Source organism: Prinia subflava, chromosome 6 (genome assembly GCF_021018805.1).
Source record: "Prinia subflava isolate CZ2003 ecotype Zambia chromosome 6, Cam_Psub_1.2, whole genome shotgun sequence".
Classification (NCBI taxonomy): Eukaryota; Metazoa; Chordata; class Aves; order Passeriformes; family Cisticolidae; genus Prinia; species Prinia subflava.
In genome coordinates this window covers 14,919,487-14,935,985 of record NC_086252.1, presented here as the reverse complement: position 1 = coordinate 14,935,985, position 16,499 = coordinate 14,919,487, and the positions used below count along the sequence as shown (strand labels likewise).

At 39.7% G+C, this 16,499-nt stretch overlaps 1 protein-coding gene across 4 annotated transcripts in view; it reads right to left on the bottom strand.

Annotated features, from left to right (window-relative positions):
• PDE1A (phosphodiesterase 1A) overlaps positions 1-16,428 on the bottom strand; it is a 201,936-nt gene extending 185,508 nt beyond the window's left edge. For all 4 annotated transcript variants that reach the window (XR_010080762.1, XR_010080763.1, XM_063400399.1 and 1 more), the window contains exon 1: positions 16,272-16,428. Coding sequence is in view for 2 of the 4 variants with exons in the window: in XM_063400399.1 (XP_063256469.1) it covers positions 16,272-16,408 (137 nt within the window). In the remaining 2 variants the exon portion in view is untranslated. The remainder of the gene's footprint in view (positions 1-16,271) is intronic.
• Between the last annotated feature and the right edge of the window lie 71 nt (positions 16,429-16,499).

The following is a 16,499-nucleotide window of genomic DNA, read 5'->3' as shown; positions in this document are numbered from 1 at the left end:
TACAGAAGGCAATTGCATATACTGCAGCTGGAGAAAGTGGCTAAGAGAAAGCAAACTCTGGTTCATCAGCTGATAAGGTACAAACCAGCAAGAGCAGCACTGGGCAAAACGAGGCTCCTTTGCACTCCAAGTTTGTTAGTATCACAGAGGACATCCTCCAAAACTTATTCCTGCAAATTCCTGACTTCACCTTCACCCCTACTTTGTCATCTCTCTCTTTTACAGAGTCATCACCCTCTAGCTTAAGGTAACTTTAGTTTTGATGATGATACTCCTTGCCATTTAGCTTAGACCATAGAATTTTGTTTTTATACAGCAAGAAATAAGTTACTGTTCAGCAAAATATATAACAGTCTCCAAAAAGCACCTGCCTGAAGATAATGAAGGCCACATCTGGTTAAGGAATTAAGAGAAGAGGAAAGCTCAAAAACCTTATAAACTTCTTAGGATGTGTTCTTATAAACTTCTTAGGACCAAATGTGTTACTGAGATCTAAATCACAAGTACTAGCTTACTAATTCCTCACAAAATATGAAACAATTCTAAATTAAGCATATTTTATTGAAATTTAATTTGCATACCTCTCAAGTATAATATTTACTTTGCCATATAACTTCACAATTATACTGACATCAGTAACAAAAGCAATTGAGTCTCAAAAAAATATTGCCCTAAAAGGGATAATAAACAATCAGTGTAGATAAATGGTTAAAATAAGTATATTATTATGAAGTTAATCTTTTATTATAGACATATAGTGAAAACATATTCACACAGCCTCTGAAATGCAGTCCTGGATATTTTATTGTAGAAACATGTGTCCCCATAAATTGGATTAAACAAAATCCTTCACTAAATCTTGTCTTTAATTTGTGAATCATCCAGAGTAAGACAGAGACTGGACAAAAGCTCATCATTTGTTTATCCAATATCTCAGGCATTTTGGCCAGCACACTGCTCTTCTCTAAACACAGCCCATTCTTGAGAAGTTGTGTTTACTCATAGTAGTATTAAAAAAAAAATCTAAAAGTTCCACACAAAATCCTTCATCAAAGCCCAACCAAACAAACTCAAGCCCACATAAACTTTCCAATTACTACACAAGGCAGAAAGGGCAGAGGACATCTATTTCCACCTAACATGTCTGTAGTGATGCTTAAATACCAATTTCCACTGGTGTATTATTTCTCTTTCCCCATCTTCAGGTCAAGACAACTAGTTGTAATAACCTAAGGTTCTACCAAGAGATCTCTTATTGCTATTGCAGCTCCACCCTTTCACATAGAAAAGAGAATGCAAAATGTTTCTCAGAGTAATCACAAATTCAAAAGAAATAATAATGAGTTTTCTTCTTTCCATGATAGACTGGAAAATACATGGAACAAGTAGGCAAGTGTTTGGGACTTGACACAGACCAGCATCACCCCTTTGTGGCAAGTGGAAAAACTCTGCCATGGTTTACTTCTGCAGGTTAGCAACCTCCTTTAACACAAAAATATAAGCAATTTCTGTTTGAAGGGCACATCAAAACTTTTATCCTAAAGTATGCAATTGCATATATGACTGGAAGCAGAGTCACCAATTAATTTTCAGTTATTTTCTTTCAACCTTGTTATTCATGTAAACAATTACAGAAAGCTAGAATTATTTTCTAAATGCATCATTGTTATGCAGGACTAGCATCTTCTTCGCTCAGTCTAATGGAAACTTGTGAATTGCTAGTGATTGAATTGTCAATCATTCAAACAAGTAAATAGCTTTGTTCCTCCAAATTATGCTTTCAGAAGATTTTCACAGCTATTTAACCTCAATACCTCACTATTTGTGAGTTATTATTTCTGTCCTGTCCAGAAATCTTCATCTCCAGATACTGGGAAAATTCTGAGATCCACAGGTCAGTATTTTCCCAGGCTCTCAACTTGAATTTCTGAGATCTGGCAAGTACAGCCTTTCACCAACACCTGAACACTGTTTAATACATCAATTCCAGCCAGGTCAACTGCTGTCTGAAAAACACTTAGAACATCACTTCCACAGCCAGTCCTTCAGTGAGAGACTTTCTCCAATTTGAGCTTGTCCTGCTCCACACCCAATAGAAACAGCTGCTTGAACAGCAGGCACCTTTTAGAGCCAAACTCCCCGAGACGGGGGTAAGTGAACATTGAGAAGGCAGGGAAGTGACAAAATCAAACCGGGATTCACGTGCCTCTGTGGGGCAAACAGACATTTTGGTAATGGAAAAGTTGTAGGTAGTCATAAAAGATTTCCTAACACGACAGTTTCTAAAGCTGCAAGTAGCCTACAAAGCCAGGACTATTTTCTCTTCTTGGTGTCACCATGTTAGGGAAAGAGTCCTTCTGTCTCCAGCTGCCTACAATTGTACTTCTGAAACAGGAATTACCTTCCAAATCTGCTGCCTGTTTGCTGTATGATAATATATCCCAGTCCATTTTCATAAGAAAGAAAAGTCACATCAGAAAAAATATATTCTTACTGTTTAAACTAACTCAGCTTCTTTTTACTGTAATGGTTAAGAAACTGCTGATGCCACAGACCTTCAGAAAAACAGGAATGCTGGTAAGACACACACCTAGAGTTCAGTTTCAGAAGGCAAGGAAGTTTTTGCTTTTCCTTTTCCTTAAAGGCATACATAAAGCTGCTCATTACTTCAGTACTGATCTGAGTAACATACTTGCCAGTTTCAAAATGGGAATAGAAATATCTTTTTGCTTCAGAGATGTGTTGCAAAAATCAGCTGGTAGATATTTAAAACATTTCTGTAGATCCATACTAACCACCAGAAAGACCTATAAAATTACCAGTTCTGTGTTCACTCTGTGCTATGGAAAAAGAGCTTTAAAAAAGGCACTGACTGCTCTTCAGCCCATGAAAACAACATTAATAGTAGTCTTGCACTACATGTATACAATCTTTCCATTAATATATTTTGATATATTAAAACACATAGACAAACATCAATAAGAGCTGCTAATTTTAAAAAAATTGCACAAGCAACTGAGATTTCTAACTATTAGGAGTAATTTTCTACTAACCTTAGCAAAGCTCTAAAAAATATTATTTGTGATTAGAAGGACAAAACCACAATAGTCTGGGAAAACCAGTCTGGAGCAAATCACAAGTGCAGTGCATAGTAACAAATGGTATCCATGCTGAGAAAAGATGTTTGGGTTAATGTTTTCTGTTACAGAGGATTCTAAGAGCACACTTAACAGATGGATGGGAGAGAGTGTGGCCTGATAAATTACATACATCTCCACTCCTATTTGAATTGTAAATACAATGTTGATACTACCTACCCTGTGAATAAGTTGCAGCACACACTTACATAATCATTTGCTAATGTGAAGTGTTGAAAAAAATGCTTGCTGTTAGCTAGAAGCATAACAAAGGGATCTGAATGCAAGTAAAAAGCAGTTAATACTGTACACTGACTTTGTAAACAGATTTTGATGGATTTAGCTCAAACATTTTTAAAATAAGAGACTAAAAGTGCAATTTGGATATCAAATATCTTCAGTACTGAATCCCTTGTGGATTGCTGCATGAAATATGGAAGCTGTCCCTCAGAATTAATAAATACTGCATTTCAGTATTTTATCAGAACACACATTCTCCACTCTTGTATTAATACAAATTTTGAAAATATTACATCTTCCAGTTCCTTGGAGTATTCAGCACAGAGAATGCAAGGCTGGGCAGTTAAAATTAAAGACTGTTTTTAACTGTCATCCAGACGTGCACTCTCACTTTGAGTGAGCCCAACTGCATCTAGACTGGGACTGAAACTGGGACTACTTCCCATCTTGGGGATTTGGGTGTGCATTTTGACTATATAACAGGAGGAGGCTGGGTGGGCACTACCACCTGGAAGTATCAGGGGCAGGAAGCACAGCCACAGGATGGAAACATCGTGCAGGGCAGATACAGCATTAAGCAATCTGTCTTGGACAAAAACCTTGCTAAATTGTAAAGCCTCTTTTCTTTAGTGAGGGATAAAACGCAATCAAAAGGTTAAATAATTACCATGTTAGAGGCCATGAGCCCTCTAACATCACACAAGGTCCTCTGCCCAGTGTCTGACACACGCTGCTGGTTATTCCTGCAGGAGCCGTATTTTACACGTTCGCTGACACGTGGCAGGAAGTTACATTCAGGCATTCACAAACAAAGGTAAAATTTTGTGTTCTAGCAGATCTCAAAAAATCTCATGTCTCCATGCAGCCTGAACTAGTAGAATGCCTCAACACACTTGTACTTAAGCCTTTCCTCTCTTTTACTGCACACACAGGGTTTTGAGAGTTCTTTAAAGGAGAACTGCCATCAATTGTTTTCTATTACGTAAGCACCAAAACAAAGATTCCTCTACTGTACTCTTTTTACAGTACTCCAAAAATGCAGATAGTGGTAAGCGAGAACTGACTTTATGAATTGAAAGACTGCCAAAACTGCTTTCAACTGAGTGTCCTATAGTGCTGTGATATTTTCTTTTGCATCACAAAGCCATAAGAAATTTCACTTCAAATAACTCTTTAGCAGGAATAGTTTTGTCTTTATAAAGCCATTTCTCTCAGTGCAGATAACCGTGAAATGGGCTCCCTCTAGTGTCTTATCTCTGACAGAAACTTGGAATTATAGAAGATTGCATAGGGTCATTTATAAATGCCAACATCCTACTTGAGTTACCTTCCAAAAAAAAAAGTTCACTGTTAGTGAAAAACAAAAATCACAGTCCCAGTTAAATAGTTTATGTATTTTTACACATCAAATTGTTAACCAGTGTAATAAATTTTGCTGTTCCATATAGCCATAACAAGATCCAAATATTATGTAATTACACATGTAACTTCACGCTGAAGTGCAAAGGAAGGAAAATATTACATGAAATCCATTTTGAGATACTTTAAAAATCCAAAACTAAGCTCAGAAGTGGATCCTCCATCTCTCTCTATATAGGAATCTTTTTAATACCTAAGTAAATACTTTATGTATATGTAAAAATACCTCTTCCTCCATGAATACTTCAAAGTTGTTTCAGTAATTCGAGTAGAACTCACAACAAACTGGAGTTTTATCTTGCATTATTCAGGTCAGTGGTTTCCCCACCGACACAAGCATGAGAGCATGCAAGTAGATTATTAAACGCTCCACAGTAACTAAAACAGACCATAAAAAGCATGGGTAGATGGACAACTTTTGCCATCAATTAGTGAAAATTGTATTAAAAACCCATACTAATAGAAGATACATTCCTGTCTTCCACCCAGAAGCCCAAGCCATTCTTTTCTTCACCAAACCCACCAGAGAAGCCAAGCTGAAGCAGCATGAATGGGATATCAGGCTGAACGAGGAAAAAGACTGACATAGTTCTTCCTCCCTAAGAAAAGGGAAACCATATTGTGAATCTCAGGGTACTGTCCCTGACACAATGTCATTTGCAGCTCCATGCAAATGTTTAGTACCTCTTCTTCCACATAACACACGCAGCAGTGTTGACAAGGCATATAAGAATTTTACAATAAATTACCTGTTTCATTTCATTTTCTATAAACTGCTAAAACAAAAGAAACAAACTGAAAAAAACCCATGCATAAAATCCCTATGCAAACATAGCACTTTGCCAACCTTGTGTTTTTATATTGTTTCCCACTTATTGGAGTACACAGAGGTTTGCCCTGAGAAAATGTATTTTAGATTTGACAGCCTCTTCTAGAGCAAATTGAACATCACCTATAAACCTGACAATTACATATATGTAATTAACAGAGCTGCGCATATATGTTACAACCAAAATAAACCTGTGATTTAGAATCTGTCATTGACAGAAATACAAAAAAAAAAAAAATCACACATGCTTCCCTCACTTCCTAATGCTAGGATTCACACTCTTGTTTTGCTCCACAGTTCTCAATTTAAATCTCATATTACACTTTAAAAAACAAAGCTAATCATCTAGCACATCACTACATCAAGAGGGCTATTAAGTCTTCTTCAAAATAGTTAAGATTTTTCATACTTTTTCCCCTGCGAACATTTTTTCTTTGCCATGTCCTAGGGGCACTGCTACAGCTCGTTTCACAGTCATCCTCTGCAAAGTCCCAGAATCACAGAGTATTCTGAGCTGGGACCTACAAGGATCATTGAGTCCAACTCTGAAGTGAATGGCCCACAGAGGGAAAAGGTACTTCAAGTAGAATCTGATGCCTTCACTTCTCAGTCTTCCTTAAATTCTTTGGCTGAGCACAGAACCCTGTCCATACCATCTCTCAAACAGTGGCACTGCTTTAAAGAAGAGCATGTTGAATAGCATCAGGCAGTCTCTTGGGCTTTTAGTACACATATGCCAGAGTTCAATCAGCTAATAGAACTACAGGCTTAGAGAGCAAATGGATTCTAATAGAGTTTCTTTTTTTTTAAAATTACCTTATATTAGTAAGAACCAAGACAAATAGAAATAATTGCACTATGTCATATTTTCCTTCCTTTATTTTCAGTGCAAAATTACATGGATAATTATATCACAGATTTTCATTACTAATGCAGTTAAGGCTTCCTTTTAGCTTTAGCTATTGGTAAAACAAGCTAGCACCTATTATTACGGGTTGGAAAGGCTTGTCAGATATTGCATATAACATCACATAGGTTTTCAAACAAAATTAATTTACAACCCTCTACAAAGCTCAATTAGCCAACAATTCATATTAACTTCCTTATATCTTTCATAGGTACTACAACTCTCCAGAAGCTGGGTAAATAATGGCATTTGGGGGTTTTTTAGCATGCTTAGAAGTTTCTGAAATATAATCAAAGGAATGAATCACTGTCAATTTAAGTTTGTTCAGGGAGAACCCCTTCTGGTTATTTTATATGTATTTTATGACAAAGGGTTTCAATCGATGTTCACCCTAAACCTGAAAATACTGCATCCCTTCAATACACTAGCAAAAATCACACTAATATTTAGTCTGTGATGAAAATAATTTTATGGAAACATCCTATACAAACTAAGGTCAAACAAATAATGAAAATAGTTCTTCTGATCTGTGTGTCCAGAGAAGGGCAATGAGGATGGTGAAAGATCTGTAGCAGAAATCTTCTGAGGACCACCAGAGGGAATTATTGGAGCTGTTCAGCCTGTAAAAAAGGAGGTTCAGGGGAGCTTATCACTCTCCACATAGCTGAAAGGAGGCTGCAGAGAGGTAGAGGTCAGCCTCTTCTCCCAAGTTACAAATGAGAGGACCAAAGGAAATACCAATGAGTTATGCCATGGAAGATTTAGACTGGATATTAGAAAAATTTGCTGTTGGATTCAATGATCTTGGACGTCTTTTCCAACTTAAACAGTTCTGTGATCCTAAATCTCTTGTCTGTTGAGCTCCTCAGGAAATCAGCAGCCACAGCAGCCAACCCACTAACCCACCTCCAGCAGGGTAATTTTGCAGCTCCAAGTTCTTACTGCAGCTAGTCCAGCACACTGTTTTGCCTGGGGCTGAGCCAAAGCCAATATTCTCAAACAAAACCAAGGCAGCTCTTCTGGGAGCTCTGATTTGTAAGGTGCATGGCGTGGAGTGAAAGCAGAGGAATCTGAGCATTAAATTTCTGCATCCCAGCTGAGATGGTTTCAGCTGGATATCATAGGGGATAACAGTGGAAAAACATCCCTTTCAACCAAGCCTGGTACTTTCTGATCCAGCGCTCTTCATAACCCTGCTGTGCTGCCAAGGTCAGTGTAATTGCACAAGCCCAGCTCCTCTGTGCTACAGCCCAGTTCAGACAAGTGGCTGCACTCACACAGCCCTGACCTCACCAGTGGCAACCCCACCTGCAGTGCAGGAACAAATGAAGATAGGAGCTGAGCCTGTGTGGAACCCAGGTCCCATTGCAAGACCACACACCAGCACTGATCTCCTCCAACAACCCCACTCATCTCAGCTCTGCCATGGTCCCAGGGCAGGACAGAGCTGCCATCATCCCCCAGCACAGCCAGCTTAAATGTTATAAATGCCAATCAGATATTCCAATTTGAAATAATAATTTGGTTTATTAATAACAAATCAAATCACAGAATTTCGATAACCCACCAACAGCGGAAAAACTTGACAGAGTTTTCCTGGGAAATGCCAAGGGTGAACCGTGAGATACAGGGTCTGGCAGCCTGCTATCCCCCCAATGGTTCACAAATTCGCCCGGTTCGGGGCTTGGTTTTTATACACTTTATTCCGCCCTCGGCAATATTTCCCCATATTGCCCATTGTTTCTCCACCAACTATACAAATTCGGGAGTTTCGCCGACCAAGCAGAAAAGAGTTCTTTTCTTAGTTCAAATGTTAATGTCCAATTTCTATAGATCCTTATAGTTGATGAATGATTGAGACATCGAAGATGTGGCTTGATGGTCTGTGAAGGTGGCACCCAAGGTGTGAGTTGCTGGTGCCAGCTTATCTCCAGGGTCCCCTCCCGGTGCTTGGGGACAGCTGTGGGCTTTCCCGGAAAATCTTTTGTTCTTTTCTGAATGGAGGCGCCGCCTGTCTCAGGGTGGTCAGTTTCACCATCTGCTGCAAAATCTCTTAAAACAAACTTTTACCTGATATCACTTTATACAATTTTATAAATTTACAATTTATCATAAGAATATGAATTAACCATTCCACGTTTATAACATTAAACAACAGCAGTGCTTGAACGCTGAGTAAAGTTGTTTACTCTGAAGACAGCTACAAAGCTCTTAGTAAATCCGGTATTTTTGAACAAATGCCAAGCAGTTTAAAACTGCTTACATATCTACAATAAATATCCAAGACAGTCAGGAATGAAGCATGTTGATTTGCAATGTATGAGTGATAGTTTACATAACAAAAATGAATCACAGTAACTGGCTTCAACCATATTCTGATAAATTCTTGTATCAAGTGAATACACTGTGGCATTTCTGTAATATTTAAATCTATGACCTTGATTGCACAGACTTAAGTTCTGCCAACATTCACACACACATGCTTTTTTGTTTGGTTGGTTTTTTTTAAGTATAAGTGTAATTATGGTTTGAGAGTTTTCTTCCAAATGCACATGAATGCAAAGTGCTCACAGAGCTGAGACCATGTGTGCTGAGCAGTTTCCTCTTACTTTGAATATTATTTCATTCATAATAGTGCTACTAATAGCCTTTTAATTTGCTTATAAGAAACTACATTTTATAAACTTCACATTAAACATAAATCAAGGACAGAGTCAAAATCAAACATAAGCTTTTTTCTTTTTATTTAAATTCAGACACCACTTAGTAAAGACATAGAAATAACATGAGATGTCCAGGGTTGTGAAGAGGACACAGATATTTACCAGTGAGTTCAACAAAACTACACCAGTTCACACCACAAGGGAAAGCAATTCAGGATCCAGCCCAGCAACCAGACTGAGCATTTAAAACTGTGGGTTTTGACTTCAGCAGATATATTTATGGCAAATGTCTCAAGTTCTGACTGAATTGATAGATGCTTTAAAAGCTACTGTTCATTAGAAATCTTTGCTTCATTACAGTTTCAGCACAGAAGTTATAACTATATGATGATTCAAAGCATGAATTAAGAATCTATATATGGATCACAAATTTAAGAGGAGCACAGGGAACAATTTTAAAGAAATACAGATAAAAATAATGCTATTAACATTGTAAATTAATGAGGCAAGTTTAGTTGGCAATCATTCCTCAGGCTCATTCAAGATATCTGAAAGCAAATCACAAGAAACTCAATGCATTTGGTTTATCCACTGGGAGTTTAAACATTTTCTTTTCATCAGAAATCATAAATACAATGTAAATAAAGTAGAAATGCAAATAAAACAGTTTTAAATTCTCTGTACTATCTCCAAGGCTTAAACTGCAGCACCCTGTACAGTCAGATGTATAGGCAATGTATATGACATACCAGTGGAAATGAAGGCTTTTCCTCACAATGCCACCTTCAGAACCAAATTAAGCATGATATCTAATGCAAAAAAAATCTAAAAACAAAAATGTTCAGACAGCTCCAATACAGGTTGAAGAGGTCATGCTAACACAGAACTGAAGTGTACACAATTTGGTGTTTTATTCTAGAACATGTCCATAATGAACAAACCTCCAGCTGCTCGCTGTGTGGAAGGGACAGCATCAGCTCCCCAGACAACAACAGGCAAACACCTGATTCATTCTTCAATAGTAAAATACTAAAGAAAACTGAGAGAATGGCCTACGTGCCCAAAGGGAGGATGATTTGAATTCTCAGTGACAACAGAACAGTTGTGTTTGTAGTCAGAAAACAAGCTGCCACAGTGTATATGAGAATATGTAGGGATAAATTAAGGATGTATGGTTTCCACTACATGCTGCGTGTTACGGTTCAGGTCAGAAAAAATGCAACAGCCATGAGGAAATACTGAAGCACAAAGACAAGCAGAATACAATTCTGACAGACTTGGTACACCGAGCAGGGGAGGAACCCTGGACAAATAACACCATACAGCTTGCTCTGAACAGTCACCCACTTCACAAGAGTAATGCTCATGGTGTCCAAGGCTATTTTTGTGAATAAGTATTCAGTGAGACTAAAAGATCACAGCCTGAGGCATTAATATGGAAAAGTACTAATCTTTAAATAACTAACCCAGTATAACCAAGCAGTGCCTTTCACTGCTTTCAACAAGCATGATTTGTTATCTTCTAGCCTCAAAACATCCAGCTCTGCCTCATCACTGACTTCTTTCCCCTTTTTAACTTTTGCCTCTGCTTTCTTTAAACACATCTTTCCCTAGATGTATTTCCCAAGTAGCTAGATTTGACTAAAGGGTCTCCAGGGAATAACTGCACTCCATAAAGAGCACAGCACCCAGGTACAAACCCTTGAACTGTGAGCAGAAAATCTGGGTTTCAGCCTGGAGCAAGTCATCCAGCCACACATGCACACACACCAGCAGACCTAACACTAAGGAACAAGAAAGCTTTGCAGTGAAGGGAGGAAGCAGGAGAAACAGACTTGTCTCATTTTGTCCTAACTCATACCATCAGCTTAAAGTCAATAATTTGACTTGCTCTTCATGGGCCATAGCATGTAGTTTGTGAAGATGGGAAATCTCAGCAGTGCAATACGAACACTTTGTTTTGTTTCCAAACAGTGCCAGTCAGCTCAGAATTGCTGAAAAGGGGCCAGTGCAGCACACAAAGTGGCAGTAAGTCAGCAGAATTAGAGCAGGCTGCTAAAACTCTGAAACACCCAAAGGGTAGTTTAAATGATAAATGAGAAGCAGAAAGACCATCCTGTATCATATTGACTAAATACTGCGAATATTAAGAACATCTTCACTTTTTTGCCTTTTTTGGTACATGGACAGATGACTGCCAGTCTTGTCCAAAGTGACACATCTCATCATTTTTCAAGGTTTCTGCTTTGATTTAGAGTTTTTGAAGAGCTGTAATCTTGGGGTGTTTTTTCTATTTTCTTTAATAAAAACTCCTTCAAGGATACTCATCTTCAACAGCTGCTACACTGCTGTTATTTGCATGCCCCTCTATGTGAGGTCTCACTGCAGATGTGGAACTTTTTAAGACCCAGTCAAGTTTATGGATGCCTTGCATACAAATTAGTCACCCTGTCCTTAAATTATTACTGAATTAGGAAAAACTCTTACACCATTACAGAGGAAGGGAAGACAGGTTTTGGAATCATATCTGTCAATATTTTTACCCTTTTAGCCAACTATAGTGAAGTCATCTCTGAAGGTCTCTTCACCTAAGATGTCTGAAAATCCTACAAAATATTTGATCTCACAGCTTATTTGTCCTATTCAGATTTACAAAAGCACAGGTGTTACACTTTATGTTCTTGTAATAGTGTCTGTATATATAAAACTATGCGCCAAAATAGTCAGATTCCTATGAAGCTATTAGGAAACAAAGTGAAGTGCAAGCCCCTGGAAAAAACACTTTAAACATCATAGCCAGGAATTTAAAAATCAACCACTAGCAGACCAAGTCAGAGAGAAAGCACATTTTTGTGTTCAAGGTCTGTGAAGAAACCCTTAGACTGTGAAGAACACGTTACAGGAAGCTTCTGCCCCCACAGACATACCTCATTTTATCTCATCTTTTCAAAACTGGCAGAAGACACCCGGCAAACAGCTTTCCAACTGCATCAGAGAATCTCCAAATAAACCTGGAAGTTACAGACAAATGCAGCTCTGCCTGTTCAACCCACCATGCTCCACTTACAGATTTTGAAAACCTGCTAACAAGGATATGGAATTCCTTGTGACTTCCTTTGAATGTTTAGGTTTTACTTTGGATTTGGCAGGTGGCTTTCATTTGTGCAAGGATTCCCCAGGAATTTTGCCACTGGGAATGACTGAAGAGACACATCCCTTCTGCTCACACCCCATCTCCTGCCAGGAGACACAAGTTACTGATTCTAGAGTTCATGCTGATCCTTCAGCAGCCTGCAAGACGAGTTCGTTTGCAGCACCATGGCCTGAAATCAGAGCTGCATCCCATGACACTTTCAGCTACTCAGCATCAATGAAGTAGTTTGCAGGGAAAAACCCAGCTGATAAATGGGATAAAATAAAACCCAGCTCCTCTTAAATTACCCACCATGCAATGTACAGAAAGCATCAAACTGCAGCAGTCGACTATAGCTTCTCATCTTTTTTAAACTACTTGCAAGAAAACAAAAAACTTCAATGATAAAAATTGATATGTTAAAGTTCAAAATGTGCTAAATGAACAGAATTTCTATTCAAAGTCCTCTTCATTAACAGTTATTGCATATTTCACTGCAGAAAAAAAATAAGGAAGTCCTTATGAAAGCTGAATGCTAATTTTAAAGCAATCAAAAAAGCATAGATGTTTCAAATTACAAAAAACGGCTCTCTAACATCTTGACTATTTTAACAGAAGCAGATGGTTTATATAGCTTTACTGCTTAATTAAACATTTTATATATTCTGTAAAATGGTATTTGGTGGCATCCTTTCTAACTAGCTCTCTAAATTTTAATTACAAAGGAATTTTATGTATACACCATATTTATCAGATAATTAGTTAACATATTCATATCTAATACCAACTTACTGACCTGGCTTCTATCTTCTAATTTCTAATACATGTGAAAAATCTAATTGTCCACTTCTTTCTTATTTCTTCTTGATGATAATATTACCTTTTTCCATCATTCTACTGGTTTCCTTTATTTTAAATAATCCTAACTTAAAAGCCAATAACTTAGATTTTTCCTTTTTATCCCCTTTACAAAAATAGGATAAATAAGATGAAGTATTTTATGAAATGAAATATTAAAACCAACAGCAAACATGATACAGGTTTAGATGCTGCTGTAAAAGCTAGACATGAGGACTAATGAGTGTGAGGTTTGAGATAACAAAGAAGGCTTCAGGAACTCACTTAGCAGTTCATAAAGACAAAAAGGTTCGCTGTCCCCAGGTTTATTTGGAGATTCTCTGATGCAGCTGGAAAGCTGTTTGCAGGGTGGCTTCTGCCAGTTAAAATCAGGTTACACCGTTCCAAAAAGCCACAACCAGACAGTTGGCAGAAAAAAAAGAAGGCTGAAAAGAAAAAACAGAGCAGAGTGGGAAAAGTTCTCAAAATCGTTACCAAGTACAAATTTGACACGATAATTCCGGCAAAAGGAAGGGTTTCACAATTATTATGTATAGTTCTTGGCATGACTTTCTAGAGTTGATTCAAAACAAACAGTAGAAGGCAGAAATAGACAAAACAACAACATAGTCACTGAGCCAGGGGGTTATTTAACTGTGTGACTACCAAAGACAGCCTTAGACTAGAACGAACTGCAGCCTGTTCTCTGGGCTTAAAGATCAAACAGGTGAGAAAAGGTAACACGGTGTGCACAGATGGCCCTGCTTAGTTACCCTGCACAAGCAGGTGACAAATGCCTATGACAAAGTAATTTAAGTGCCCTGTGAGTCATGTAAGTCATTAGGGACACGAGTCATTATACCCCTCATGAAAACCAAGGGCTCTGGCACTAGGACACACTGCACATTTCAAACTATAGCAGCTTTTCCTGCTTCTTCCTGGCCACTTATTCACCACGCTGCAGCTCAGAACTGCACAAAACTTTCAAGTCACTCCCTGCTCTTCTTGACCCAAGTCCACACCACTGAGCAGGGGAGAAAACCAAAACTTTCATAGATATTCCTTAGTCGATGAAACACAGCTATGCCACAACACAGATCTTTATATACAACCAGCACGGTGTACGAAAAGAAGTAACCCATCTAGACGTGCAGACACATAATTCAATAAAAACCAGCAGTTGCAAAAAAAAAACCAAGGAAGAAAAAAAAAAAAAAAACAAACCAAAAAAAAAACCCCCACAAAACAGCACAACAAAGAAACAATACAAAATGAAGCATTTTATTAAATCAGAATGTCAACTTAAAAATTTGCAGCAATATGATAAAACTAGCACAGTTAGATGTTAAAATGATCAGAATCCTCAAGACTTTTCTCACCATCTCTTTTAATGTTCAAATCAGGCATTCAAAGACACTGACAAAATGAACAGCAGAGTAACTCATGAAACTCACTACCATTAGGAATTCAAGCAACCATTTGAGTGAATAACTACAGATGTGCATGGCTTGCAAATATATAATATTAAATTAAAGTTGTTATTATTAAAGTTCTAATCCCAACTGAAGATCCAGAAATGCCTATTCTTGTACTCCCCTAGCTAAACAGGAGAGCTTTTACCTGTTCCACAATATACAGTTCCTCGCTGCATGGGAGTTCTGAGAGAGAACTGAATTTGCTTGCCTGGAAACACTTGACACTTACAAAAAAAACTTACTTCAGACGCACACATTCCATAGGCCTTACGCTGAATTATATTACATACTGTACTATCATAATACGCCTGGTTTTATGTATCATCATAAGCTAAATGAACTTTTAAAGATTGCAGTCCGTTAACCCCACCCCATCTGAAAGACCGCAAGTCACTGAATACACACATAAAGAAACAAATGTTGCAACAGAGTCAGTGCTTCTGTGTGCAGTGTCATTTAAATTCCAAAAATTGAAAATTAAAAGCAAAGGCACCACCCACTAGCTACGTTGTCACATAACCATTGGGAAGGAAATAAAAGTATTTTAGCAGATATGTTTGTCACCATTAATTTGACAGATGTTGTGGTTTCTGCAGTAAGGTGAACATAATAAACTAATTTCTCAGGTACACTATATTGGAGTATATCTTTGTGGATTCAATAGTTTCTTTCCGAAAAATATTTCGCAATAGAAATTTATTCAGGTAGCTGAAACTAAGGAGCAAGCACAAAAAGAATTCCCTTTCAACAACGAGCCTTAGGTTACTATGACATTGTCAAAAGCAGCCAGATCTTATGATTGGTTCTATCCATATAAAGGAGAGCAGAGGAGCGAACCAAAAGACTTTTTGGCATAATTTCAAACAAAGCAAGTGCACAGAGGGGCAACCTGTAAGAAACACTCGATTATTGGCATTGCAATATCATCCCGAATTGTCTTTGAAACAGAAAACACTTACAAAGACTTCTCACAATGTATACATATTGGACAACCTGCTTTTTTAGGCCCTGCTCGTAAAATAACGCATGTTTGGTCTCCACAAACAGTAAAAACCGGTTATTGAGTGTTGAACAGTTCTTAGCGCTACGTGAACTTTAACAATACGTCCTCCGCAACCCCCAAACACCCCACGGCTGGCTCCAAGCCCTCGGAGTCATCGGGCGGGCTCTGCGCGGACTGGACAGGAGCCCGTGGCAGCGCCTCCTTCCCACTGCCCCCACCGGCTCCTCCGCGCCCCGCACCTCCAGGGCTCCGCGGGGCCGCAGCGGGCGGGGCGGGCCCGGCTGAGGAAGGGGCGGGCCGGGGCCGGCCCGGCAGGGAGCGGCCGGGAGGAGCCGAGCCCCCCGCCCGAGGCGGGCACAGCGTCCACGTCAGCCCCGAGCCGCCCCGCCCGCCTCCGGCCCAGAGCCGGATCCCGGATCCCGCCGCCCTTCCGCCGGCGCCGGGGAAAGGCGCTGCCGTCCCAGCCTGCTCCGCGCCCGGCCCGCCGCTCCGCCGGCTCCCGCGGCTCCCGCAGCTCCCGCAGCCCCCTCAGCGCCGCTCCCGGGCAGGGCAGAGCGCGGCCCGCCCCGCCCCGGTGCCTCCCCGCTCCCCCTCGCCGCACCCGGGCCCGGCCCCGCGGGGCTCCTACCTGCGCTCTCCGGCCGGCAGCGGCTCCCGGCTCCTCTGCCCCGCTTTGTCTGCGAGGGGCGTCCGCCGCCTCCTTGGCGGCAGCCCCCGCCCCGGGGCGGCGGCCGGCTCGGAGCCTCCCGGCCCGTTCCGCGGCATGACCCCCGGCGCTGCTGAGGGTAAGTGCCGAGCCCTCCTGCAGCCCCCTTTAATGCGATCCAGGTGCGCGGCGTTTAGTGTCATTCAGTGA